This window comes from Taudactylus pleione, unplaced genomic scaffold, assembly GCF_031769625.1.
Source record: "Taudactylus pleione unplaced genomic scaffold, aTauple2 ptg000462l, whole genome shotgun sequence".
In the NCBI taxonomy this organism is placed as follows: Eukaryota; Metazoa; Chordata; class Amphibia; order Anura; family Myobatrachidae; genus Taudactylus; species Taudactylus pleione.
Window position 1 is genome coordinate 1,876,425 of NW_028284864.1, and position 26,669 is coordinate 1,903,093.

At 47.0% G+C, this 26,669-nt stretch overlaps 1 protein-coding gene across 4 annotated transcripts; it reads right to left on the minus strand.

Moving 5' to 3' along the window:
• Positions 1–147: 147 nt before the first annotated feature.
• Positions 148–26,439, minus strand: C1QTNF4 (C1q and TNF related 4). 4 transcript variants are annotated; one of them, XM_088448627.1, is made up of 3 exons: positions 26,128–26,264; positions 25,736–25,909; positions 148–2,433 (listed from the first exon to the last, which is right to left on the minus strand). In XM_088448627.1, the coding sequence occupies exons 1-3, from the start codon at positions 26,228–26,230 to the stop codon at positions 1,322–1,324; spliced, it is 1,389 nt and encodes a 462-aa protein (XP_088304753.1). In that variant the 5' UTR covers positions 26,231–26,264; the 3' UTR covers positions 148–1,321. The 4 variants fall into 4 exon arrangements, with proteins under 4 accessions (XP_088304753.1, XP_088304755.1, XP_088304754.1 ...); XM_088448629.1 differs by lacking the exons at positions 25,736–25,909; positions 26,128–26,264 and adding an exon at positions 26,356–26,439; XM_088448628.1 differs by lacking the exon at positions 25,736–25,909.
• Between the last annotated feature and the right edge of the window lie 230 nt (positions 26,440–26,669).

The window sequence follows — 26,669 nt, forward strand, 5'->3', positions numbered from 1 at the left end:
TCTGCAACACTGTGCTGTGGATTTTGCCGATCGGTGATATGTGAGTTCATTAGCAGCTTTAATCAACTGCTAGATTCAGAAATAAGCTCCCCCAGAGGATTCCATGTAAATTAAATCGCACATATTTTAATAAACAGACACTGTTAATGACATTAAAAGTAACAAACACATGTTTATTAGAAAACAATTTTATTATTTCTTGTTTTAATCCCTTAATAGTGTTCTCTGTTGCTTACTGGTGTATCTTACACTGTGCTTCCCTGTTTGTATAGGTTCTTCCTTCTGCTGCTGCTTGTATTCCTTATGCGATCACAATTAGTTATGGCAAATAAGGGGGTGCATCACCCCATTCATGCAAGTACACTGTTTTATAACATGCTCACCGACAGACAAATAAAGAGGGCAAATACAGAGCTTCCAGGGATAGAAATATACAGGTAAGGACAAATTTACATTTGAGTTGGGCCTAGACATCACTACGGATGCAGCCAATGTTATCCCAAAGTGATTTCTATAATCTTACTCCTATTATACTTAGTAATTTCAGGTTCAGAGATAACCAAGATATCACTTCTGGATAATTCTGGCTACATCCCGACTTAGGTCCTGATTCAGTACTGGTGCACACCGCAGCACGTGTGCGTGAGTTAGCATTGCGATCGCTCTGCGGTCACTCACGCAGAAAGAGAGCCATCGCAGAGTGAGTGACGGGAGGTCAGCGTTTGGGGGCGGTGACAGGGGAGTGGCCGGAGAAACGTAGGCGTGCCTATAGGTTTGAACGCCGTTGCATGGGCGTGCATAAATTAGCCACTGCGACGGCATACGCAGCTTGAGTACTCACTGCGTACAACGAGGTTAGCAATTTCTGAGTAAGGTTAGACCTGCTATAATTGTGCATGAGGGGCCGATGTTACTCGATGTTAACGATGTATACGCAGGACTGCAAGGTATTACGGATGTGAGATAGTGGTAGTGAGCGTCTCTATGCTGGCTGTGCGATGGCTTTGCAATGGCTTTCATTAGCATATTTTTTGCAGCAGACCTCCGGGCCTAATCGCAACCGCGATCCGTAGTGAATCGGGCTCTTAATCCATCAGCCAGGGCTGAAGACCAAATAAGTGACGTTGACTTCAGAGGGTGCAGACGTTGACAAAATGAGCAGTGCTACTAACACGAGGGCTGTGATCGGTAATGTGGGTAGAGTTGACACACGCTTAGTGCCTCTGTTATTATTAGGGTACCAGTAGGCATGTGCCTAGATCACCTAATATCAAATCAAGCCTTGTTTACAAGTCAAAATTTGGTACTGTCACAGTATCCGTCAAATCTCTGTAATTATTTCTGGTTTTTGGTTTGTTATTGGTATATGTTGCTTGGGAGCTGCTTCTGGGTACACCAAGAACCCAGTGAATGTAATGTATTTTCCGTGATTACTGTAGGCTCCGTAGCCTTCATGTCTGTAGCTATAGAGCCACACTGTGTCTCCGGGTTGCAGAGACAACATCAGGCTTTGGCTCTGCATCTCTCGCTTTTTGGAGTGGCTGTCATCATAGATCATGGCTTGGACCTCATTCTGGTTCTTCATCAGCTTGACGGACATGGTTTTAGATGGCATTTTCCCGATGGTGAAGGAGAAGTAGTACGCACCAGCCATGCGGCACCGAAATTCTCCAGAAGACAGGTTGAAATCTCTTCCAATGTTCACAAACTCTGTGTCGAAGGTGATTGGCTGGTGCTGCGTCTTCCTGTCCTCTGTTCCAATGAGACTTTGGGTTCGAGCAACTGAGAAAGCCGACCTAGGGTCTGCGTCTATGGCTGGTTGGTCAGCTGCCATTGTATTCTTTCTGTAGACTTCATTCTGCTCCGAGGACCCCTCTTTAGATGTCACCATGTTCTGGGAGTTTTGAAGCTTGTAGGAGTCACTGCCACCTTGGAAATAGGATGTATCTGGGTAGATTAAATAGCCATTAAAGGTTGTATAAGGCCCAACATTACTGTAGAGGGCATATTTTGGGTCTCCATGGAGCCGAAGCCAAACTGTGTCTCCATAATCGAGTTGTAACATCGCGCTCTGACTTGCCACCTTTCTCTCTTTGTGGTGATGCTCATCATAGACAATCACCTGGACCTCATTCTTGTTCTTCATCAGCATGACTGATAGGTTTTTCTTGGGGAACTTTCCAATGGTGAAAGAGAAATAATAAGCTCCAGGAATACGACACCTGAAAATCCCAGTTTTGGGGTCAAAATCCCCTCCAATATTTACGTACACCTTGTCAAATGTGATGACCATCTCAGGGCCTCCTTCCATACTGCTGGTACGGGCAACGGAGAAAGCAGAACGGAAGTCTGTGCCGAGGGCCGCAGGATAGAGGAGAAGGAGATGGGCCATTAATCCAAGGAGAGACGGAGTAATCGGGGGAAACATTCTGGCTGGGTAAAAGAGAACAAAAAAGCTTAATGTAAGCAATACAAATAATATAACTTCTGGGAGAACACTTATAAATGTACAAAAATATATATAACGCTATTATAATATAATGTATTAATCAAAATTTATAAATACACAACATTTAAAATCACATAAAAAAAGAATATGTATAAAATATTTTATAATATGCAGTGGGGCAGTAAATAGGAGATCCAAGCAAACAGCATAGTATACATAAAAAAAAATAAAACTCTAGCAAACAAACATACCCCTAACGCAGTGCAATCCTTGACTAATATATTAAATAGCTATTATATTGAAAACTAAAGGCAATTAGCAGCAGGTTAATGAGAAAAAGGGAACAATTTTTGAGGCATAAACGAGATTAGATTGAAAACCTAGACTGCAGCCCTTAAAAATTATACACACTCAGAAGTGCCACAAATACAAATATATTTATTACTAACTAGCGTTTGCCCGCAGCTTCGCTTGCGTAGATGTCTGGTATTGTTCAGCGGAACTAAAAGGATTTTATTGGTTAATCACAGTGTTAACCTATTGACATACAATGTTAGCATGCAGGGGGACGGGTACACATGTCCTTATAAATTGTGTACAGTCTCTTATACCATTCTCTAACCAGCATACGAGACTGTACACAATTTATCATAATACTGACTGCTCTGAACCACTATCTGTAGACAACTATTCCTGTCATTTTCATTTTTCATACTCAGTGTTTTAAGGTTTGTGCTTTATTGTGTAGTATACTGCCTACACCTACCCCCACCCGCAATATGTCTATTGTATAAGGAGTAGGACACACCTGGTTTACCACCACACACATACAAAGATAATCATAAATTACATATACAGTATAGGGGCTGAGTCGGGGGTAATGTAGTCGGCATCCCGGTGCGCGGGTTGCCGATGGTCCTAATACTGGCGCGGAAATCTCGACCGTCGGCATCCCCAAGGTAAGTATCGGGGTGCACGGGGAGGGTAGCATTAGCTAGCGGGGTTACTAGGGGGAGGTTTAGGCACTGGGGAGGTGAGGTTTAGCCACTGCGGAGGGAGGGTTAGGCACCGAGAAAGGTGGGCTTGGGCATTTCTAGAGAGGAGGGGGCCCCCTCCTCTCTGTTCGGCAGCCGGCAGCACACTGATCTGTGCGCGGACAGCGCCGGAGTTATAGACTCTGGGCACTAGAGTGTGTCCATAGTCTATATAGTGCATGCGCAGGTCCCCGGGAAAATGGCCGCGGCGTCCATTTTCCCAGTACTGCGCATGCGCTAACGACAGGGAAATGGCCGCGGCAATTTTCCAGACGTTTCTATAGCGCCTGACCCCCATGTCGACGTGGGACTCCGGAGAGGTAAGCATATTATGGGTGCAGAGTATGCGGTGCGGGGCTCCCCTGGACCCAGGGGCCCGTGTGCTGCGCAGACTCTGCACACATTATAGATACGCCCCTGAAGGTGGGTTAGGGTAGGGCTTACAAAAAATACTTGCGTGTTGTGATTCTGTCTGTCGGAATGCAGCTTTCGGTATTCTGACTAGCAGCATCCCGACAGCCGGGATATCATACCCAACCCGCTGAGTGCGATAACCCTTGAAATAATTAGAGTTCATAAAGAGTCCCTAAAAGTATATGTCCCAAATTGCCTTTATTGCTTTATTCCTTTATTGCTCCTCTCCCTGATGCCACATTGAGATAATACATACCTACGTTTCTTTCTAGGTGACTTAGGCTATACAATATTGAAAACGCAATCCAAATTCATCCCGTAGTTTTTGTGTGATGCCGGAACGAACAGACAAACAATAATTCTGATTTTTTTTTTGGTCTCTGTAGTTCATACACAGTCCCAAGGAGTACATTTCTCCCAAAAATTCTATATACAGACACAACCATTACAATTTAGTTTATAATAGGTATAGATCGGCATCAGAAAATCTAAAAATACTTAAAATAAATAATCATAAAATAAAAATAAACATTAATAAGTAAAAATGAGCCTCTAATTCTAGAAACAATGTATAGCACTAATTGGGTTTATATTTTCTGAAACGTGTCCAGAACAGTTCCTGATAGTGCTAGTACTCAGGGGGGTGCATATGTAGGTCCCAGTATTATGCTGAATAGCCCGGTTCAGTGGCAAACGCAGGATTTCTAGAGGGGGGTTTCCAAATGCTTGATTTTAAAGTGAGTGTGGACAGTCCATGAAGAGGGCAGAATTAGCACTTATCCAGCTTTAATATGTTACATAGAAAGTATATTGTGTTGGATAATTCCAGCATATACAGGACCAGCGATCACAGTAAGCCATTAGATGTAGCAGTAGGTCCATCCTGTCTGAGCAGAATCTTGTTCTTCAGATGTGGGCACCATTCCAGAGCATTAGAGCAAGTCCGGGTGTCTGGAGGAGCAGCAGAAGAACTTAGCACTGCCCTGGACATATATATGTACATATTGGTCTCCTTATGTACTGGATAGTGTATTAATATACAGAATTAATAATTAACCCTATTGAGGGTCTATAGCAGTGCACCCCTAACAGTGCATGTTTTCCACATGTCCTAGTTGGTACACAGGTATATTTATTACTAGCTGACACATTTTAAACGCACAGTTGGTGCTAATCATTTCATTTGTGATACTGAGAAGAACATGCAGCGCTAGTAACATTCTATTATATTACTATTTCTATTGTGGTCATGGTGTGTGCTGGGGAGGGGGGTTTCCAGGCAGACAGAAACCCCCCCTGCGTTTGCCTATGCGGTTTATAGTTAGTTTGTAGTTTGATATAATATACCTTTCAAATCAAAGGACTGTGGCCCTGATTCAGAGCCGGATGCTCTGACAGAGCGCTCGCTCTGAATCAGGGCTGGCCTACTTGTTTTTAGAGCGACCTCCTGGCTGCACGCATAGCTGTGGGTGACCACCCACAGCTATAGCGAGCGGCCAGGAAGATGGTCGCACTGGTCAAGACCATCGCGACCATCGGCCTTTTTTGGTAGAGTCTCGTTTCCGCAAGCCCCAGAGAGATTTCGGCTCAAACAGAGCCGAAATCTCTCCCACTGACATCACTCGTGATGTCAGTGGGGCCGCCCCCAGACAGAGGCGTTCACATGGGAACGCCTCCGTTTGGGCAGCCACTCCCCCGGCCCGCCCACCAAAGGGGGCGTGCTGTCACTCAACATAGACAGCACGCCCCCTTTGGTACGAGTGCCCATCGCTATCCGGGTCTCGCGCATGCGCACGACTGGGCCACCATCAACCCGGTTGCAAGCGATCAGTGCTTGCGACCGGGTCTGAATCAGGCCCTGTGTCCATATAGTCTATAGACAAGAAGGCGCTAATTATTTATTGCTGTTCCGTGAGGCTCTCGAGATGCTTTGTGAACTTGTGCTGCTAATACAAGGATCAAAGCAAGATTCTCAGGCGCACAGTGTGTTAGAATTGAATTATGATTGCAGAGTCAGTTTCACCAGGGTCACGCTGGAGGAGCCTGTATACAAATCATGTTCTATGTTACAAACCAGAGGAGGTAATTTATGAGGTGCAAAGCAGACGCCTTGATTTGCACGGCTGTGTCAAGATTTCTACCAAGGGGCATAGGTTTCTAGAAAATAAAATTCCTATTAGCGGAGGAGCCGCAGTTTACACACACAGGGGGGAGGGGATGGGTGTACCTAGGGCATTCCAAACAAAGTATGGAGTTGGTGCTCCAGTGCGCGGCAATTGGCAGAGTAGAGAACAGAAACCAGTCAGCGGGATTATGGAAATGGGGGAAGTGGATGGAGAAGGAACATTTATCTTTGCTATGCTGCTCTACTCCAATTATGCAATGGAATAGAAATTTTGCTCAGAGCTAGCAGAGATAGGTTCTCTCCTTTGTCATAATACCAAGGAGAGAGGGCTTTCATCGGGGTCCAAACATCATGGTGGCCTCCTCAGTGATGACCGAGCAGGACCCTCACTGCAGTAGACGCTTCAATGAATTACAACACATACTGTAAATAACAATAACTACCATAACGAATAGAACACAGTGTAACTCAGTAATTTTACTAAATATTCCCACTGCTATTGGGTAGGTCCTCCTGGCATACAGTAGTACAGTTACACTCCAACTGGTAACAGGCCACTTAACCTCCTTGCTTTAGACCAGTGGTTCTCAACCTCAGCCCTGAAGTTTTCCCAACAGGTCGTGTTTTGAGGATTTATCTCTCTGTGGAAGCAGGTGGGATAATTACTGACCCAGCAAACTAGAACCCACCTGTACATGATTTAAGACATCCACAAAATATGACCTGCTGATGGTAACTGGGACCAGTGCACAACTCTAAATCACTCCCTAAATGTTGTAAGCACCTCTGTGGTGGGACCGATCCTATACGTACCTTGGTTTCATCAATGTCATCATTATCAACGTGTGCTTGCACAAACACTGGAGCTAAAGATCCACCTGAAAAGCGTAATGTCTTGTATGCACAACTTTGCATAGCCTGCAATTAACATGTGAACGCCAAGTAACAACTCATTTACACCCCTCCAACAGTACTTGGCGATGCGGTGCGACTGAGTTGCATAACTCTGCATCATGCCTACTTGCATACTATCCGCTCTTCATCCTGCACATTGCAGGATCATGCCAGGTACATTCACAAAACCGACTAATGTTCACTCAAGCATCGAACCCAACAGTTCTGCAATGGAAGTCATTGTCGTTTTCCCCCCTCCCTCACCTCAGACTACCAAGTCCACTGTCTGTCATCCTCAACTCTGCTCGCTCCTTCAACCCCAACACTCAGTCCCTCTCACAATCCTGCTGCCTCCATAATATTTCCAGGATCAGGAACTTTCTTACCATGGAGGTCACTAAAACTATCATTCACATCCTTATCATCTCTCATGTAGAATACTATAGCTTCTTACTCACTGGTATACCAACTCCATCTTCACCCACTCTTCTACCACTTCTCCTATGGAACTCTTGAGGCACCATATAAATGAAAGATATTATTAATAACTAGCAAAGGTACCCATCACCTCGGTCTGACCCCCTTCCATACCGCCCCCCAGAGGGTTCTCCTCTTCTCCTAGATAGGTGCTGTATAATATAATATACATTGGTATAGATAGACACTCAATAGGTCTACACCACAGGGTCGATAGGCAATAGGTTGACTGGATTAAAAAGGCCGCCAAGGTCAAATGGTCGATAGTTAAAAGGTCGAAATGAACTAAAGTCGACAGTGTCAAATGGTCAAAAGGTTGACATGGTTATTTATGTTTTTAACCCTAATCCTCCCCCTCCCCCTAGTGCATAACCCTAACCATCCACTTCCGCAACATACCCCGACCCCTCCACCAAGGGCCTAACCCTAAAAATCATGAAAAACCATAAGTAGACCTTTTCTGTGACAATGTATGTGATGACCTTTTGAGCACGTCGACCTTTTAACTGTCGACCATTTGACCCTGTTGACCTTTTGACCCTATCGACCATCTGGTTTCAACCTATTGACTGTCTATCTAGACACTGTAGATCTATTCGGATGCCTTCTAGATCTGTCCCGTCTCCCTAGCAGTGGGAGCAATTGGAGGAATGGCGCACAAATATTGGAGGCGGGACAGACCTTACGGAATTATTATATAGATAATAATGTTGCCTACCTCTATAGCTGACTTACAGCATCTTTCACATTGCAGACTATTATTACCTTCACTCCAGACCTAAGCAGCTTAATGCACAGTTCTCTTCCTAGACACTTTTATATGTATTGCCATCATGAATGTGTACAGCTGAGTAGCAGAAGATTTATGATCAAAGGCGTCATTTCCCAGGTGAGTCCCAGGCAGTGGCAGAAATGTGAGTGAGCCCGGAGGGGAACGTAGAATGTCTCCAAGGCAACAGGCAAACTGGTTCAGAGTTTAATTCTTACAGTCATAGGAGAGGAGCCAGGAAAATATGTTCAGGATTGTACGGAAAACAGCCTGGCCAGTCATTGCGTAGACGGGATAGTCTTACAGATATTTTCTCCTGACATTCAGAGGAGAATATTCTCTCTGTGCCTCTCAGGCTTATTAAGAGATTAGGTCACACATTTCAATGGTTCCTCCGTTTTGCCATTTGACAGAGTGACATTATTTGCAGACAGTGAAAGTTCCCATTCATTGATGGTGAAGTATGGGAAAAAAGTAATATACTGTGCATTCCAAAGGCCAATCGGTCCTGTGTTAATCCTCCAACATGTGACATAGGAAAAGCTGGATAGTACAGATGCTGAAATTGTTTCTCAAGCAGGTTCATCCAATCGGCTGCACAGTTAATAATAAAATGTATCAAAAATTCTTCAATTCCAGATCGACCAAAATTAAATTAGCTAAATTCAAGCAAGGCAAAAAGTTTGATCAGGTTTAATAATTTAACTGGCTAACCCCCCCCCCCATGTCCATAGGCACCCATTGTAACAGTACCTCCCTCTCCCTAGTGTCAATAAATACACAAGTAGTTTTACCCTCCATTCCTTAGTCAGGGGCGTATTTATAATGGGTGCAGGGTGTGCGGAGTGTGCGTGAGGCTGCGATTGTGCTCGATGTTACCTGGTTTTGCAGTTTTGCTAAACATTACGGATGTGTGTAAGGTAAGATGCGCGTCCTTATGTTATGCTGTGCCGGCATAGCAATCGCAATGGATTAGCATACTATCGCAGTGAGACTGCGTGCGTAATCACAGTTGCTATTAGTAGTGGATCAGGCCCTCAGATGGAAAATCTGCACCTAGCATGTGGTTTTACGTAGACACCCGGATTTACACCAGAGAAGGACTTATAGCGGGCGTACACCAGGAGGAGAGATAATACTAGCATTAGCGTACAGTCACAGAAGCTGCTACGGCGGACAATGCTAAAGCGGTCGCAGCAGCGTGTAACTGTGGATCAACCCATAAGGGCCTGATTCAGCGGTGGATGCGATGGCGATGTTTCAGCAGTTGGACGGTGTTTTCCGTGCTGCGCCTGAGACGCACTGCGCAAGTGTCGCGATGGATTGCTGATGGCGATCGTAGTGAGTATTTGTATGCAGAGTGATCGACAGTTTGTGGGAGGTTCCCGGGGGGTGGATGGTCATGTCGCATCACTGGACCTAGCGGACCCTTACTTCCAACGGGCGTTCTGAGCAGCTGTAGGGTTGCTCAAAAGTTCGATGGAGCGGCCGATGGTGGATCGTTATATGCAAGGGGCGGATTAGAGATACAGCCATTAGGTGCGGCTGCGGCATTAGCATAACTTCTTCACTTCCGCTGCGTACCACCTTTGACTAAGGCCCTAAGGGGTCTATTTACTAAGCAGTGTTAGGAGAAGTGAAAAGTGATAAGGTGCCAGCCAATCAGCTCCCAACTGTCATCTTACAGGCTGTGTTTGAAAAATGACAGTTGGGAGCTGATTTGCTGGCACCTTATCACTCTTCACTTTTCACTTCTCCTAACACTGCTTAGTAAATAGACCCCTAAAGGTGCATACACACACAACAATTTTTTGAACTATTATCGTTTAACGATAATTGTTTGAAAAAATTGTTCACTTTCTGAGTCAAACGATGAACGATTATTGTTCATGCGCGTTCACGTTTGTAGTTTGTAGTTCAGTCAGACTTGTCAACTCAACGATTTTCATTAAGTTAATATGCAAAAATCGTTCATTACATTTAAATGAACATAGTAAATGAACAACTTTAGTAAACGATTTTAGTTCATTTTTTCAAGGTAGAAAATCGTTTACTAAAATCGTTCATTAACTCAGTCGTTGTGTGTGTATGCAGCTATAGTCTCTTTACGATGGACAATTGCCTGGAACATTCAGATAAAATATTGTCACTGGACCATAAAAATTCTGACAGATAACTGGGGAGAGGAGAATCCATACAAATAATCTAATCTCAATGACATAGTGATATTTAAACAATAATGCCTTAGGAAAATATATATACTGTATATATTTCTGTTAACATAAACCTCTGTGGCAGGCTGTAAGAAGTGGTTTGGCAATTATTTTTTCTTCAGGCTACTATTAAAGATTGATAATTCAGCACATTTACATGACTACCATGGCAACCACAGTCACATGACACAGCATAGTGAGCGAAGAAGCTTAGGAAGTGCATTTCACTGTGACATCCTCTCCTCTCTTTCACCCACCCCTCTGCCTTCACATGACATGCATGAGAGTCTATGTCTGTATAACAATGGTCCTGATGTAGTCACAGGAAATGCATACATTTGCACATATGCATAGTTACACAGATTTATTATTTATTATCTTGCATTGCGTCTGACCCCTATCCATACACTTGTTTTGTTACTCGTCATAATCATCATCACTGCAGACCTGCACCAGCCCTATACAGATGCAATTCAAAATAAGCATATTTATGTTAGCAACTCTTTATAGTCTGCTGTTGTCAACACGCCATCTCTATCTCTGCGTATGCAAGAACATCCCGTTACAACCCGAGTAAGCCTACTCAGTAGCAAGTGGACATGCAATTGAAATGCATATATCTCTGCATTGCTGGAACTTGTGCTTGGTTCTGGAGCATGTGCACAGTGTACTTTCAGGTCTGCTTTGTGCACCGTGACATCCTCCCCCTCCTTCTCCACCCTCTCCTGACATGAAAGGACAACCTGCACCAGCCATATTTGTTTGCCCTCCAAAGAGATATTGTAGTAGGATCAACAAGTACAATTATATACAGCATTACAGCACTGAAAAGTTGATGGCATTTATATGATGTTTGAAGTGGTTTGTTATAGGCGAGTGCTGCACCTATGACATACTGTATGGAACTCTTGTGAAGGCACCGTCTGCAGCTAAGTGGCTTGTTGTTTGGAGTGCTGAACCACACAATATTGTATATACAGTATATATATATATATATTAGGGGTGAGCGGGTTCGGATTTCAGAAATCCGAACCCCCCCGAGCCCCCCCCGATCCGAGGCCGATCCGAGTCAGGCTCGACTTTTCCCGCCTGACTTTTCCTGCCTGACTCAGATTTGAAATCGAGGCAAAACGTCATCATCCCACCTTCCAGGTCTCGCGGGCTATGGATTCTATATAAGGTACCCGCGTCGGCGCCATTTTCTCACTCGGCTGTGGACAGTGAAGAGGGAGGGTGGGAGTTAGGGCTGGCTGGGCTGTGTAGTGTAGTGCAGTGTAGTGTTGTGCTGCGCTGTGCTGCTATTGTCCATAGGGGCTGTGTCCACTCCTCCAAAGTTCACAGGGGCTGGCTGTACTGTATCAATATAACATAAATGGAGGACCAAACTTTCTCCGATAAAAATAAAATAGGGAAAGATCAAGAACCACTTCATCCTAGTGCTGAAGCTGCTGCCACTAGTCATGACATAGAGGATAACATGCCATCAATGTCGTCTGCCAAGGCCGATGTCATAGTAGAGGGCACATACAAAGTTCAGGAAAATGACCATAAAAAAAACATTTAAATCATCTGAGGAGAAACGTAAACTTGCCAATATGCCATTTACGACACGGAGTGGCAAGGAACGGCTAAGGTCTTTCCCTATGTTCATGACTAGTGGTTCAGCTTCACATGACGATGGAAGCCCTCCTCCCGCTAAAAAAAATCAAACGAGTTAAGCTGTCAAAAGCACAGCAAAGAACTGTGCGTTCTAAGAAGATATCACAAATCCCCAAGGAGAGTCCAAGTGTGGTGGCGGTTTGCGATGCCTGACCTTCCCAGCACTGGACGGGAAGAGGTGGCTCTTTCCACCATCTGCACGCCCCCTGCAAGTGCTGAAAGGAGCACCCACAGTCCACTTGCTGATATGCAAATTGAAGATGTCACTGTTGAAGTACAACATAATGAGGATACTGGTGTAGCTGGTGCTGAGGAGGAAGTTGGCGAGGAGGATTCTGATGGTGATGTGGTTTGTTTAAATCCGGCTCCGGGGGAGACAGTTGTTGTCTGTGGGATGAAAAAGCCCATCACGGTCATGTGTGGGCAGAAGACCAAACATTCCACCTCTTTGGTCTGGCAATATTTATATCCAAATTTGGACAACTGTCTTGCCATATGTACCATATGTAAAGGTGAAATAAGTAGGGGTAGGGACGTTAACCACCTAGGAACATCCTCCCTTATACAGCACCTGCAGCGCGTTCATAAAAAGTTACTGTCAAGTTCAGAAACTTTGGCTAAGACCGAAAGCAGTCCAGGGACACCTAAATCCCATTGTCCTGTTGTATCCAAGCACCTGCAAACCACACCGTCAACTCCCTCCTCGTCAATTTCCTCCTTAGTCAGGATCGGAAGCAGTCCTGCAGGCCATGTCTCTGGCATGACTGACTCTCCTATCCGGGATTCCTCCGGAGGATCCTGCATTGCTACGCCTACTGCTGCTGCTGCTGGGAGTCGTTCATCATCCCAGAGAGGAAGTAGGAACACCACTACTTTTACTAAACAATTGACCCTCCAATAGTCCTTAGCGAGGAGGATGAAGTACGACAGCAGTCATCCTGAAGCAAAACGTATAACTGAGGCCTTGACTGCTATGTTGGTGTTAGACGTGCGTCCGGTATCCGCCATTAGTGCAGTGGGCTTTAGACAATTGATGGAGGTAGTGTGTCCCCGGTTCCAAATCCCGTCTAGATTCCACTTCACTAGGCAGGCGATACCGAGACTGTACAGAAACGTCTGAAAAAAGTGTCCTCAGTGTCCTGAAAAATGCGGTTGTACCCAATGTCCACTTAACCACGGACATGTGGACAAATGGAACAGGGCAGACTAAGGACTATATGACAGTGACAACCCACTGGGTAGATGTATCACCTTATGCAGCAACAACAGCAGCGTCACCAGTAGCAGCATCTCAGAAACGCCAGCTCGTTCCAAGGCAGTCTACGCTGTGTATCACAGGTTTCAGTAAGAGGCACACCGCCAACAACCTCTTAGAGAAACTGAGGGAAATCATCGCCCAGTGGCTTACCCCACTTAGACTCTCCTGGGGATTTGTGATATCTGACAGCGCCACCAATATTGTGCGGGCATTACATCTGGGCAGATTCCAGCACGTCCCATGTTTTGCTTACACAATAAACTTGGTGGTGCAGAATTTTCTGAAAAGCGACAGGGGTGTGCAGGAGATGCTTTGGGTGGCCCGAAAAATTTCTGCCCACTTTCGCCATTCAGCGACTGCGTGCCGAAGACTGGAGCGCCAGCAAACACTTTTGAACCTGCCCCGCCATCACCTGAAGCAAGAGGTTGTGACGCGGTGGAACTCAACCCTCTATATGCTTCAGAGGATGGAGGAGCAGCAAAAGGCCATTCAAGCCTATACATCCACCTATGACATAGGCAAAGGAGGGGGTATGCACTATGCACCTGACTCAAGCGCAGTGGAGAATGATTTCCGTGTTATGCAAGGTTCTCCAGCCTTTCGAACTTGCCATACGTGAAGTCAGTTCAGACACTGCCAGCTTGAGTCAGGTCATTCCCCTCATCAGGCTTTTGCAGAAGCAGCTGGTAAAAGTGAAGGAGGAGCTAAGATGGAGCGATTCCGCTCGGCATGTGGGACTTGTGGATGAAGCCCTTCATTCGCTTTGCCAGGATTCCAGGGTGGTCAATCTGTTGAAATCAGACCACTACATTTTGGCCACCGTGCTCGATCCTAGGTTTAAAGCCTATGTGGTGTCTCTCTTTCCGGCCGACACAAGCCTGCAGAGGTGTAAAGACCTGCTGGTGAAAACACTTTCAGCTGAAGCGGAACGTGACACGTCAACAGCTCCTTCTTCATTTTCTCCCGCAACTGGGGCTGCCAGGAAAAAACTTAGGTATCCTAAGCAACCCGCTGGCGGTGATGCAGGGCATGCAGGACCAAGTTTGGACATCTGGTCCGGACTGAAGGACCTGGCAACAATTTCTGACATGTCTACTGTCACTGCATATGATACTGTCACCATTGACAGAATGGTGGAGGATTACATCGGTGACAGCATCCAAGTAGGCATGTCAGACAGTCCATACCTGTGCTGGCAGGAAAAAGAGGCAATTTGGAGGCCCCTGTACAAACTGGCTCTATTTTACCTGCGTTGCCCCCCCTCCAGTGTGTACTCCGAAAGAGTGTTTAGTGCAGCCGGGAACCTTGTCAGCGAAAGGCGTAGGAGGTTGCTTCCACAAAATGTGGAGAAGATGATGTTCATAAAAATGAATTATCAACTCTTCCAGGGAGACCAGCCTCCAGAACGTACAGAGGGACCTGTAGTGGTGGATTCCAGCGGGGACGAATTAATACTCTGTGAGGATGAGGATGTACACAACACTGAAGAGGGTGAGGAATCGGTGGATGAGGACGACATCTTGCCTCCGTAGAGCCAGTTTGTGCAGGGACAGATTAATTGCCAGCTTGTTTTGTGGGGGCCCAAACGAACCAATCATTTCAGCCACAGTCGTGTGGCCGACCCTGGCGCTGAAATGATTGGTTTGTTAAAGTGTGCATGTCCTGTTTATACAACATAAGGGTGGGTGGGAGGGCCCAAGGACAATTCCATCTTGCACCTCTTTTTTTTCTTTGCATTATGTACTGTTTGGGGCCTAGTTTTTCAAACTGCCATCCTGTCTGCCACTGCAGTGTCACACTTAGATGTGCCACGTGTTTGTGCCGCCCACTCGTGTCGCATAGCATAGTCATCCAGCTACCTCGGTGCAACCTTTTGGACATAAAAACACTATTGTAAGGTGTGAGGTGTTCAGAATAGACTGGAAATGAGTGGAAATTAAGGTTATTGAGGTTAATAATAGCACAGGAGCAGAAAAACCCACAAATTCTGTGATTTTAGCTGTTTTTATGCTTTATTTAAAATAAATACAGATCCAAAACACAAAACCCAGAACCCAAAACACGGAAGGGTGGTTTTGGCAAAACCAATCCAGATCCAAAACACGAGGAAAGATCCAAAACCAAAACAAAACGTGGCCCTGCACACCCCTAATATATATATTATATATATATATATATATATATATATATATATATATATATATATATATTTACAATTTAAAAAAAAAAAGTTTAATATTTCATGAATACACTCTTCATAAACAGTATTTTACATGCACTTATACCAAAGACTTTTCTTAACGTCAGAAGGATAATCTTCTTACTGTTTCTATGAGCCCTTTGATGAACATTCTAAAGAATTATAAACGTAGGCGTTTGATCTCCTGCCCATATAGCATCGCTTTTGTGGAAAAGCAAGAATTTACTTAATAGGGAATTACATTAAATCAGTTAAAGTGTATTTATTCTGATACCGCTCTCCTAGAAATTGGAGCCATTTATGTCCTACAAAGGTCATTTGTATGACGGTGTTAATCCATCACTGCGCATATTAAGGTGCACCATCAGTCGCTGCTTCGAAGTTTGCACCAGCCCCATGGAGGTGCAATTTCTCCATCAAAGCTTGACTGCCTGTGCCACTGCAACTGCATCTTCACACGCAGTCGCCGACTGTGACACACCCGCGATGTGCCCGGGTCTGAATAGCCAACTCCCCTGTGACCACCCAAAAACACCCACCGAAATTCTATCGCTCTGCATCTAAATTTGCTCTGCATCTCCCGGTGGTAACCATGGGGATACATGTGTAACGAGACTCAGGCGCGTGAGTCTCGTTACACATCGCCCAACTGCGTGAATATCTGCATTGCGTGCCCCTCCGAATGAGGCCCTTTGCGTGCAAATGCATGACGTAGAGGGTCTGATTGTGAGTGGGATGCTGCAGCGGTCGTCTGTGCGGCTTTTGCCCTATTGCTTCTGCGACTTTATGCACATAACGTAACAAGTCCTTCCCCGGTGTGCAGCCGTGCATCTGTGCAAGGATTGAGACGCCCACTTTCCGCATCTTTAGACGCCACCATCAGTCGCGTCGTCCTAACTTGCCCCAGCCCCATGCCAGGTGCAGATCCTCCGTCAGAGTATGGCCTCCAGTTTGAACCATTATGCGGCTGAGTTTGCAGCCACTTCCGTGACACACCCATAACATGCCCATAAGACGGACCTATACACTGTGCGACCAGGGGCGCCGAGAGGGGGGGGAGCGGGCTTCCTGAGGGGCCCGGCGGGGGCCCGTGTCCGGCGCAGCTCCCCCTCCCTCACAGCAGCCCAGCACACAGCGTGTGGTGAGCTGTAGTGGAGACTGCTCGTGGCTGCTGAGTAGCAGCCACAGCAGTCTCCTATGCCTGTGGGGGGGAACGATCACACTGATCGCACCCCCCGTGGCTTTGAGCAGGGCTGAGGGGGCCCAGAGCGCCCCCCTCCCCAGCGTGCAGCGCCGCTTCGCGGCACTGCAAATCTTTTTTTTTCCGGGAAGGGGGCGTGGCCACGCCTCCCACGATTAGGCCACGCCCCCTATTACACAGGCCCGCCGCTGCTGTCAGCGGGTCTGTGTGCAACTTTATAGTGGCAGATTCACGCGTAGTAGTAAATAAATTGCTTAACTCGGTGAAGCTCTGTGAGGCATAGCGTGCACCTCAGAATCAGACCCAGAGTATTAAGAGGACAGCGAGGGGCTGATTCAGAGGCGAGTGCAGTGTCAATGTCGGACGCAAGCGGACAACGTTTTAATTCTGTGCATACGGCTGAGCTGCACAATGCATGAGTCCCGATGGTTACTGCCAGGGGACGCAGAACAAATTTGGAAGCAGAGAGAAGCAACTTCGGTGGGCATTCCTGGAAGGTAATGGGGTGGCTAGCCAGACGCGGGCATATCGCGGGCAGCGACTTTGGGGCTGATTCATACCCGCTCGCAAGCGCTATGCACTCGCAAGCAGGTCAATGTTTGCCCCCTGCGCATGCGCCTCCTCCGGCTTGCGCATGCGCGAGACCCGGCCAGCGACGGGCGCTCCGTCGCTACGGGTCTCACACCAAAATGGGGCGGCTGTCGATTGTGATTGACAGCTCGCCCCGTTTTGGAGGTGGGCAGGGGGGGTGGCTACACAAACGGAGGCGTTCCCGAAGGAACGCCTGCCATTTGTGGGAGGCACCACTGACATCACCAGTGATGTCAGTGGTGAGCTTCCTGCTCTATTTAGAGCAGCAAGTTCACTGGGGCTTGCGGGGACGAGACCCTACAACAAGGGTCTCGTCACAAGCCACGATGGTCACGACCATCACCTGGCTGGTCGCAAAAGCTGTGGGTTGTCACCCACAGCTTAGCGAGCGGCCAGGAGGCCGGCTCCATAAAAAAAAAGCGCCCTGATTCAGAGCGAGCGCTCTGAATCAGGGCCTTTGTCTTTTTCTGCAGATACAGAGGTGAACCCATATTCAGATGGACATTCTGCACCTCCATAGGGCTGGTGCAATGACCGATGTGTGACTGATGGTACGTCCTTTGTACGCACGGTGGCGGATTAGCTAAGGAGCCAGTGGACATCTCTGGACAAAGCCCATCGGCTGGAGCGGTAGCATAAAGTCACACTCGTGCTGCGGAAAAAGACACTGCATTAGCGCCTACCGCTGAATCAGGCCCTGAGTGCTTTCCTGACGGGCAAGAGGGGGCAGATTAGGATATTTCTTGCTGATTGTAGTCCAGCCACACCGTGGCGTCACAAGGCGGGTGCTGAACTGTAGCATTACATGCAGCACTTGGATCCTGTCACAGTGAGGGAGCCAGCACTCCCCCCGGAGAGACTGAAACCGGGATTTGGGTGCGTGGCCCCACCTCCATCCACGAGGCCACACCCCATTGCAATGAGGCCACGCCCCATTTGTCCCGGCCCACCCCTACCCGCACCAGGTGTATCAACAGGTAAGGACGCCACTGTAGCCACAGCTTTCACCCAATTTAAAAAAGGAGTTTTTGTGCCCCAAGCAGAGTGTGGAGTAAGCATTACATTATTCATAACCAGCATGCATGGATAATTGATAGATATGTGTAGAGCAGTAAGCGCTTAGAGATGTGTCCGCTTCTCTCTATGTAGCATATGCATCTGCTTTACTAAGCAAAGTCTTCATCATCTATATTTACATCAGCTCTATACTAGGTGCAAACGATGCGCCACCTAACCGGCATACAGTATATTCACTTACGTGCTATTCTGCCTTCCTGCCCTTTGCCTAGGGGTTTGCCCAATCACACTCCCGTTCTGCTTCTCTATCCGTAAGCGTAGATTCAAATCTGCATTTTCCATACTTGTGCACACCCATTTACTGAGCATGTACAATATGCAAACGGGAGAATGTTCAGCTTTGCGTCAACCTCTGTTGTTTTGAGACAAGATACTCTGGGTAACCTCAATATTTACACATTTAGGGCGAATTCCATTAGGCGCAGGACTTACCGCGGGCTTTTAGCTTACGTGCTAGGTGCCTAGAGCTATTCAATTATTGCCTGCAGTAAGCCCAGAGGGTGTCCTTAACGTGGATTTCTGCTGGCACCTCTGGAGAGGGCAGTGACAGTGACATATTACTTCTGCAGCTTGTGCATTCCCATCGCAGAGTGCAGCCAGGCAAATCATTGTCTAATGTCAACTTAAAAATACAGATTTGGGCTGCACACAGCGGACAAACAGGCGGCTTAACCGGGTTGGGTAAGTGATCCTGGTGCACATAATGCAGGCGATCAGAATCCCGGCGGCGTTATCCTGACGGTGGAAATACAGACGCATGTAGGTAAGTAGTCTAACCCTTCCCCATACCCTACCCCACGTTTTCCTGCAGCCTAACCCTAACCTCAAGCCCCCCCTCCCGCAGCCAAACCCTAACCGCCCCCCCCCCCCCCAGCCTACAGGCTCATTCACACTTAACGATATGCATCATAAGCGATATTGTTAAGTGTTTCCACTACACTGCCGGCTCAGTGTTGTTAACGATGTCTTGCATACACACTGAACGATATTGAACGCGATGAACGATATCGTTATTGATCAATTTATCATCTAGTGTATACGCGGCTTTACCCTAACCCTTCCCTCCCGCAGCCTAAACCTAACCATCCCCCCCACAGCCTAACCCTAACTTCTCTCTCCCCCATAGCCTAACCCTAACCCTTCCCTCCCGCAGCCTAACCTTAACCATCCCCCCGCAGCCTAACCCTTCCCTCCTGCAGCCTAACCCTTCCCTACCGCAGCATAACCCTTCCCTCACCCAGGCTAACCCTAACCAACACCCCTGCAGCTTAACACTAACCTCTGTCTCCACCATAGTCTAACCCTAACCCTTCCCTCCCGCAGCCTAACCCTAACCGCTCTCTCTCCCATAGTCTAACCCTAACCCTTCCCTTCCACAGCCTAACCCTTCCCTCCCGCAGCCTAACCCTAACCGCTCTCTCCCCCATAGTCTAACCCTAACCCTTCCCTTCCGCAGCCTAACCCTAACCCTTCCCACCCGCAGCCTAACCCTAACCGCTCTCTCTCCCATAGTCTAACCATAACCCTTCCCTCCCACAGCCTAACCCTAACCATCACCCCCGCAGCTTAACACTAACCGCTCTCTCCCCCATAGCCTAACCCTTCCCTCCCGCAGCCTAACCCTAACCCTTCCCTCCCGCAGCCTAACCCTAACCGCTCTCTCTCCCATAGTCTAACCATAACCCTTCCCTCCCGCAGCCTAACCCTAACCATCACCCCCGCAGCTTAACACTAACCGCTCTCTCCCCCATAGCCTAACCCTTCCCTCCCGCAGCCTAACCCTAACCCTTCCCTCCCGCAGCCTAACCCTAACCGCTCTCTCCCCCATAGTCTAACCATAACCCTTCCCTCCCGCAGCCTAACCCTAACCATCACCCCCGCAGCTTAACCCTAACCGCTCTCTCCCCCATAGTCTAACCATAACCCTTCCCTCCCGCAGCCTAACCCTAGCCATCAACCCCGCAGCTTAACACTAACAGCTCTCTCCCCGATAGCCTAACCCTAACCATTCCGTCCCGCAGCCTAACCCTAACCATCCCCCCGCAGCCTAACCCTTCCCTCCCGCAGCCTAACCCTAACCCTTCCCTCCCGCAGCCTAACCCTAACCATCCCCCCGCAGCCTAACCCTTCCCTCCCGCAGCCTAACCCTAACCATCCCCCCGCAGCCTAACCGCTCTCTCCCCCATAGTCTGACCCTTTTCACCCGCAGCCTAACCCTAACCCTTCCCTCACGCAGGCTAATCCTAACCATCACCCCCGCAGCTTAACACTAACCTCTGTCTCCACCATAGTCTAACCCTTCCCTCCCGCAGCCTAACCCTAACCGCTCTCTCCCCCATAGTCTAACCCTTCCCTCCCGCAGCCTTACCCTAACCATCCCCCCGCAGCCTAACCCTAACCGCTCTCTCCCCCATAGTCTAACCCTTCCCTCCCGCAGCCTAACCCTAACCCTGCCCTCATGCAGCCTAACCCTAACCGCTCTCTCCCACATAGTCTAACCCTTCCCTTCCGCAGCCTAACCCTTCCCTCCCGCAGCCTAACCCTAACCGCTCTCTCCCCCATAGTCTAACCCTAACCCTTCCCTTCCGCAGCCTAACCCTAACCCTTCCCTCCCGCAGCCTAACCTTAACCGCTCTCCTCCATAGTCTAACCCTAACCCTTCCCTTCCGCAGCCTAACCCTAACCGCTCTCTCCCCAATAGTCTAACCCTAACCCTTCCCTCCCGCAGCCTAACCCTAACCCTTCCCTCCCACAGCCTAACCCTAACCGCTCTCTCCCCCATAGTCTAACCCTTCCCTCCCGCAGCCTAACCCTAACCATCACCCCCGCAGCTTAACACTAACCGCTCTCTCCCCCATAGCCTAACCCTTCCCTCCCGCAGCCTAACCCTTACCTCATGCAGCCTAACCCTAACCCTTCCCTCCCGCAGCCTAACCCTAACCGCTCTCTCCCCCATAGCCTAACCCTTCCTTCCCGCAGCCTAACCCTAACCCTTCCCTCCCGCAGCCTAACCCTAACCGCTCTCTCCCCATAGTCTAACCCTTCCCTCCCGCAGCCTAACCCTAACCATCACCCCCGCAGCTTAACACTAACAGCTCTCTCCCCATAGCCTAACCCTAAACCTTCCCTCCTGCAGCCTAACAATAACCCTCCCCCTAGTATCTAACCCTAATCCTCCCCTAACCGCTCTCTGCCACACAGCCTAACCCTATCCCTCTCCCTAGTGCCTTACCCTAAACCTCCCCCTAACCGCTCTTACCCCCACAGCCTAACCCTTTCCTCCCGCAGCCTAACAATAACCCTCCCCCTAGTGTCTAACCCACCCCTAACCGCTCTCTGCCCCACAGCCTAACCCTATCCCTCCCCCTAGTGCCTAACCCTAAACCTCCCCCTAACCGCTCTTACCCCCACAGCCTAACCCTTCCCTCCTGCAGCCTATCCCTAACCCTCCCCATAGTGCGTAACCCTAAACCTGACCCTAACCCTAATACTCACAGTCGGGATCGCAGCCATCTAGATTCTGGAGCCGGGATTCTGACTGCTGTCGGGATTATGGCCGCTGGCATTGTGTGTGCCAGGATACCAACTACATCCCACTTTACCTTCTTTTGAGTTTATGGACACATCAATGTAATTTTACCATTTATAATGGGATTTCAAACACAAGTGCGCAGTGTTATATGTACGTAATTATGTAATTGCACTCATTACATGTGATCACAAAAAGTGCATAATAACTTTGGCTGGCAGTGAATGCTAGGACTTGTAGTTCCGCAGCAGTTGGTGAGCTACAGGCAGTCTACCTCTGAATCAAGGCCTAGCTCCCACCTAGCTGCGCATCGTTCTGACTAGTGCATACAAATCAGCAGGTCATGCATGGAACCTGTCTCAGATCACGAGTTCCGAGTTCCGCACAGCATGATATGTTCCTCCCCACCGAGAACTGAAGTTATTGTGATTAATTGCAGCAGGAAATCCCTGTCTTAACATTTTTTTTTTTTGGTTGAGTAAGCAAAGCCAACACCTCTGCTGTCCTACTTGCACTAATGAAGACATATCGCTGTGATAGCAGAAGTGACACACAAAGGGGATTATTTATCATTTTAGGTGCAGACTGCAGTAGCCAATCAGCAATTATCTTTCATTGGTCTCTAGACCAGCGCTGCTTATCTTAGCTGGAACCCTAAGCATAACTCCAAACTTTAGTTTTTTCCGAACAAGAAGGGGGTCCCGTTTCCCTCCGATGAAATCAGCCAATCAATGCCATATGCATTGGTCATTTCTACACATGACACTGAAGAGGCAAGCAGGAATGAAAACATATCTCCTAACTGACCTGGAAACAGGTCAAACGCCCTGATTCGCAGGACGGCAGGACAGTTCACTCAAATTGGGACTGTCCTGACCGATTTGGAACAGTTGGGATCTAAGCTTTAACAGGTATATTTACTAAGCCGTCGTTTGTTAAAGAATCATGGGTTTTGAATTTGATATCGATAGTTTTAAAACACCAATAGAAATAAATGCTAAACAAGCCTGGTTTTGCATTTATTATTCTTGCCGTTAAATGTATCAATCAAAGTTGCAGATGATCGTCAAATTCAGACGGATCTCCTGCACCAAGAATAGAGGTGGTGTAAATGCAGATAATAGTAGTTTCATCTGCACTCACAGACTGGAGGCTGGGGGAGGTGCGGTTGCATAGATGTGTACGTCTCTTAATACATGCCATGACGCATTTCACATAGTTGTGCAGTACAATGCGGTAGTGTTTATGTAAAACGCGTCAATGCATCCCCAACATATGTCCCTAAGGGGTCTATTTACTAAGCAGTGTTAGGAGACAGAGTGAAAAGTGATAAGGTACCAGCCAATCAGCTCCTAACTGCCATCTCACAAGCTGTGTTTGAAATATGACAGTTAGGAGCTGATTGGCTGGCACCTTATCACTTTTCACTCTGTCTCCTAACACTGCTTAGTAAATAGACCCCTAAGACTTTCCCTGTGGGGTCTCCCAGAGGGCAAAGAGAAGACAAGGACGAGCAGAGAAAGCAGAAATGTGATTGGTTACCATCGTTTCTGCATTGTGCAAGTTTGTACCTACATTATGTTATTTCCTGATGCTGATTAATCTCATGCATTATAGAGAAAACTGGTTATTTGGTACTTGATGGTGCCTAATCTGTCCTGTGTATGAGCAAGATAGCAATTATTATACTTGGCATATATATCACGTTATATGTAGATATATAATTTAGGAATGCATAATTTAGGATTTAAATGAACACTGGGTCTGATTCAGACCCGGACGCTATTTGCGTCCGCTTGCTGGCTAAAAGGGGCCGGCTATTTAAATCATGCTCTCGAACTGCGTCGCATAAAGCCGCAGACCAAGGAATAGCGAGCGGCCGCACTATGCGCTCGCACCTGTATAAAGACGCCCATTTGCCACTCGCAACACACGTCATCTCCGGCAGTTGTAGGATTAATCAGAAACATCGAGAGCCATCGGAGCTGCTCGCAGCGCTTGTGGTAGCCTTTTCCCACCACAACATTGAGAGCAGTTCAGGCTAAAATACATACAGCCCAGTCACGTGTGTAATGACGCTACTTTGCTAATTATGCACACCCATTAAATTCCGTTCTGACGGTCGGGCACGCCTGCGTTCACACATCCAAACCCCCGTTTTCAAGCATCTTCCCCTGTGACCACCCACAAACGTCACTTTCACTCAAAATAGCAGCCCGACTGTGGGCTACGGGCGAGCACTTTCCTATTGCAATGATTGGTTCGCGCATGCGCAATGCGACTCATACGCATGCACAGATTGCGAAAAATTGCTCAATGCGAGTGAGCGCAGCATAGCGTCCGGGTCTGAATCAGGCCCACTGACCCAAATCCTTATTGCTATTTCAAAGGGGCCGATTTATCAACGAGTTTTATCATACGAAACGAGTTTTATCATACAAAACGAGTTTTAAAACTTGTTGCGTATGATAATGGTGCTCCAGCCAATCAGCTCCTAACTGTCATCTGATTGTAAAATGACAGCTGATTGGCTGGAGCACCATTTATCATACTCAACGAGTTGGGCCCCTAAGAATGATAAATCATATTTTGACTTCTGAAAGTAATAGATCTGTGGGGCCTATTTATCAATATTGGTCAGAACTAACATTTCTCTATAGTTGCTTATCACAGCTATAGAAAAAGCTCTTTAGGGCAAAGCAATAAGAGCTTTCTTATGCCTGCCAGTCAGTATCGCCAGGTACCCGAACAGCTCTCAGCAACCCAGCAAACTTTATTTGGTAGATTGTCGCAATAGAAGATTTTCTGTCCCTGCGAAGTGTGTGAAAGTGACGCAAAATTATAAATAGTCTGGTTCTGAATTTGTAACGATTTTATTTTAATACATTCCATTTCTGTAAGATAATCTCTCCCTAACACCAACAACCATATGGGACAAAATAAAATATATCAGCCCTAGAAGCTGTTACAGTACCCTCCTAGTTTCACAGCTATTTCCTGTCACCCGGTGCAGCGCCAGCTAATGGGGGAACATAACAAGGGAGGGTTTGTTAGTGTTGCCTTCATGTCATGAATTAACCATAAGTTCTTCTTTTTAACCTTTTCAAGGTTGTAAAGTATCCGACCTCTTCCTGCATCTTTCTCCCCTTGTCAGACAGGGTTCCGTGTGAGAGTGAGAGAGGCATTATATATATTATATACAAGGATGCAATTAGGAAATGAAGGGGTTCAAACTAGCAAACAGTCCCCTGAGGCACTCAATGTTAAGATTGTTTAAGATGCCTGTTAATACTATAAAAAAAAAGTATATATATTATAATATATATATATATATATATATATATTAAAATACTGTACGTAATAATATTATTATTATTATTATTAATAATAATAATAATAATAATAACAATAGTGAGACAGGTAACGTACTATGCAGGAACATGGTGCAAATAGAAATACGCACTTTACATTTGCTACAAACACATATAAATCTCAATATTGTTCACATTATACACAAATGTACACGGTCACTGTATACAAATAGTACATAGTCAAAATTTGCAGAAGAATACTATCTACACAGCAAATTATATATATATATTACACACACTATATACACACACAGATAGATAGATAGATAGATAGATAGATAGATAGATAGATAGATAGATAGATAGATAGATAGATAGATAGATAGAGATATATAAATGTTCTATGTTCCTATGGTAAATGATCCTGCGCTGTACGGTTATACTTATGCAGAGTCACAACAGACGACTGTTCTCATTATCAGAATAATATTATTCTCTAGAAATGAGACCATCTGGGACTCTGTCCCTGGGTACCTTGCCTGTGCTGTGACTCTGTCCCTGGGTACCTTGCCTGTGCTGTGACTCCGTCCCTGGGTACCTTGCCTGTGCTGTGACTCTGTACCTGGGTACCTTGCCTGTGCTGTGACTCTGTCCCTGGGTACCTTGCCTGTGCTGTCAGACTGCAATGGAAGATGGCATGTGGAAAACCTGCTGGACAGAAGGGTGAATAGAATGTGACACCAATCAATGCCAGATGTCTCCAGAGAAAATATCTCTCTACCAAGGAGGGAGTGAGGCTGATAAGAGGGGGCAGCCAGCAGTAGAGATGCGACAGGCATGCAAGGAACAGACAGGGACAGGATCTGAGCAGGATAAATGCAGGATGAGGGGATTATGGAATAAAGGGATGAAATGTGGTCGGTTACCTGGTTCAATGATGAAGGTTGGATGCTGTTCATATAAGTCTCCTCCTTGGGCAGGTGCCACCGCAGAAACTAGTCCTACAGTCAGAGCATCCTCGCAGCTCATTCCCTGCCCCCTCCCCTTAAACCTGCTATCATCACTGTTTTGATGCTGTCTGCCTCCCTGATCCTCATCCAACACTGCCCTCCTGCATCCCTGGTACCCCCCAGCACCCTCCCCACTGCACCTACCTGTCCTGCTCCTGGCTGTCACTTGTCTTCTGTCTTATCTGTAGTTAGTGTCACGGGGAAGAAGGATTTGGTGCAGGGGCTGTGAAGGGGGGCGCTGGAGGGGAGAGGGTGCAGTGAGGGGGGGTCCGGCTGTACAGAGCACAAAATCATGGACAGGTAATAAAGAGCTGGAGTTTGCAGACGTCTGAGAACATTCTTAATAGAAAAATAATGTAATTAGCCCCTTTCATAAATCTGATATCATTTAAAAAAAAAAATCTCACAGCCGACCAAGAGTCTACCTCACGGCTTCACCTCATGGCTTCAGATCTTTT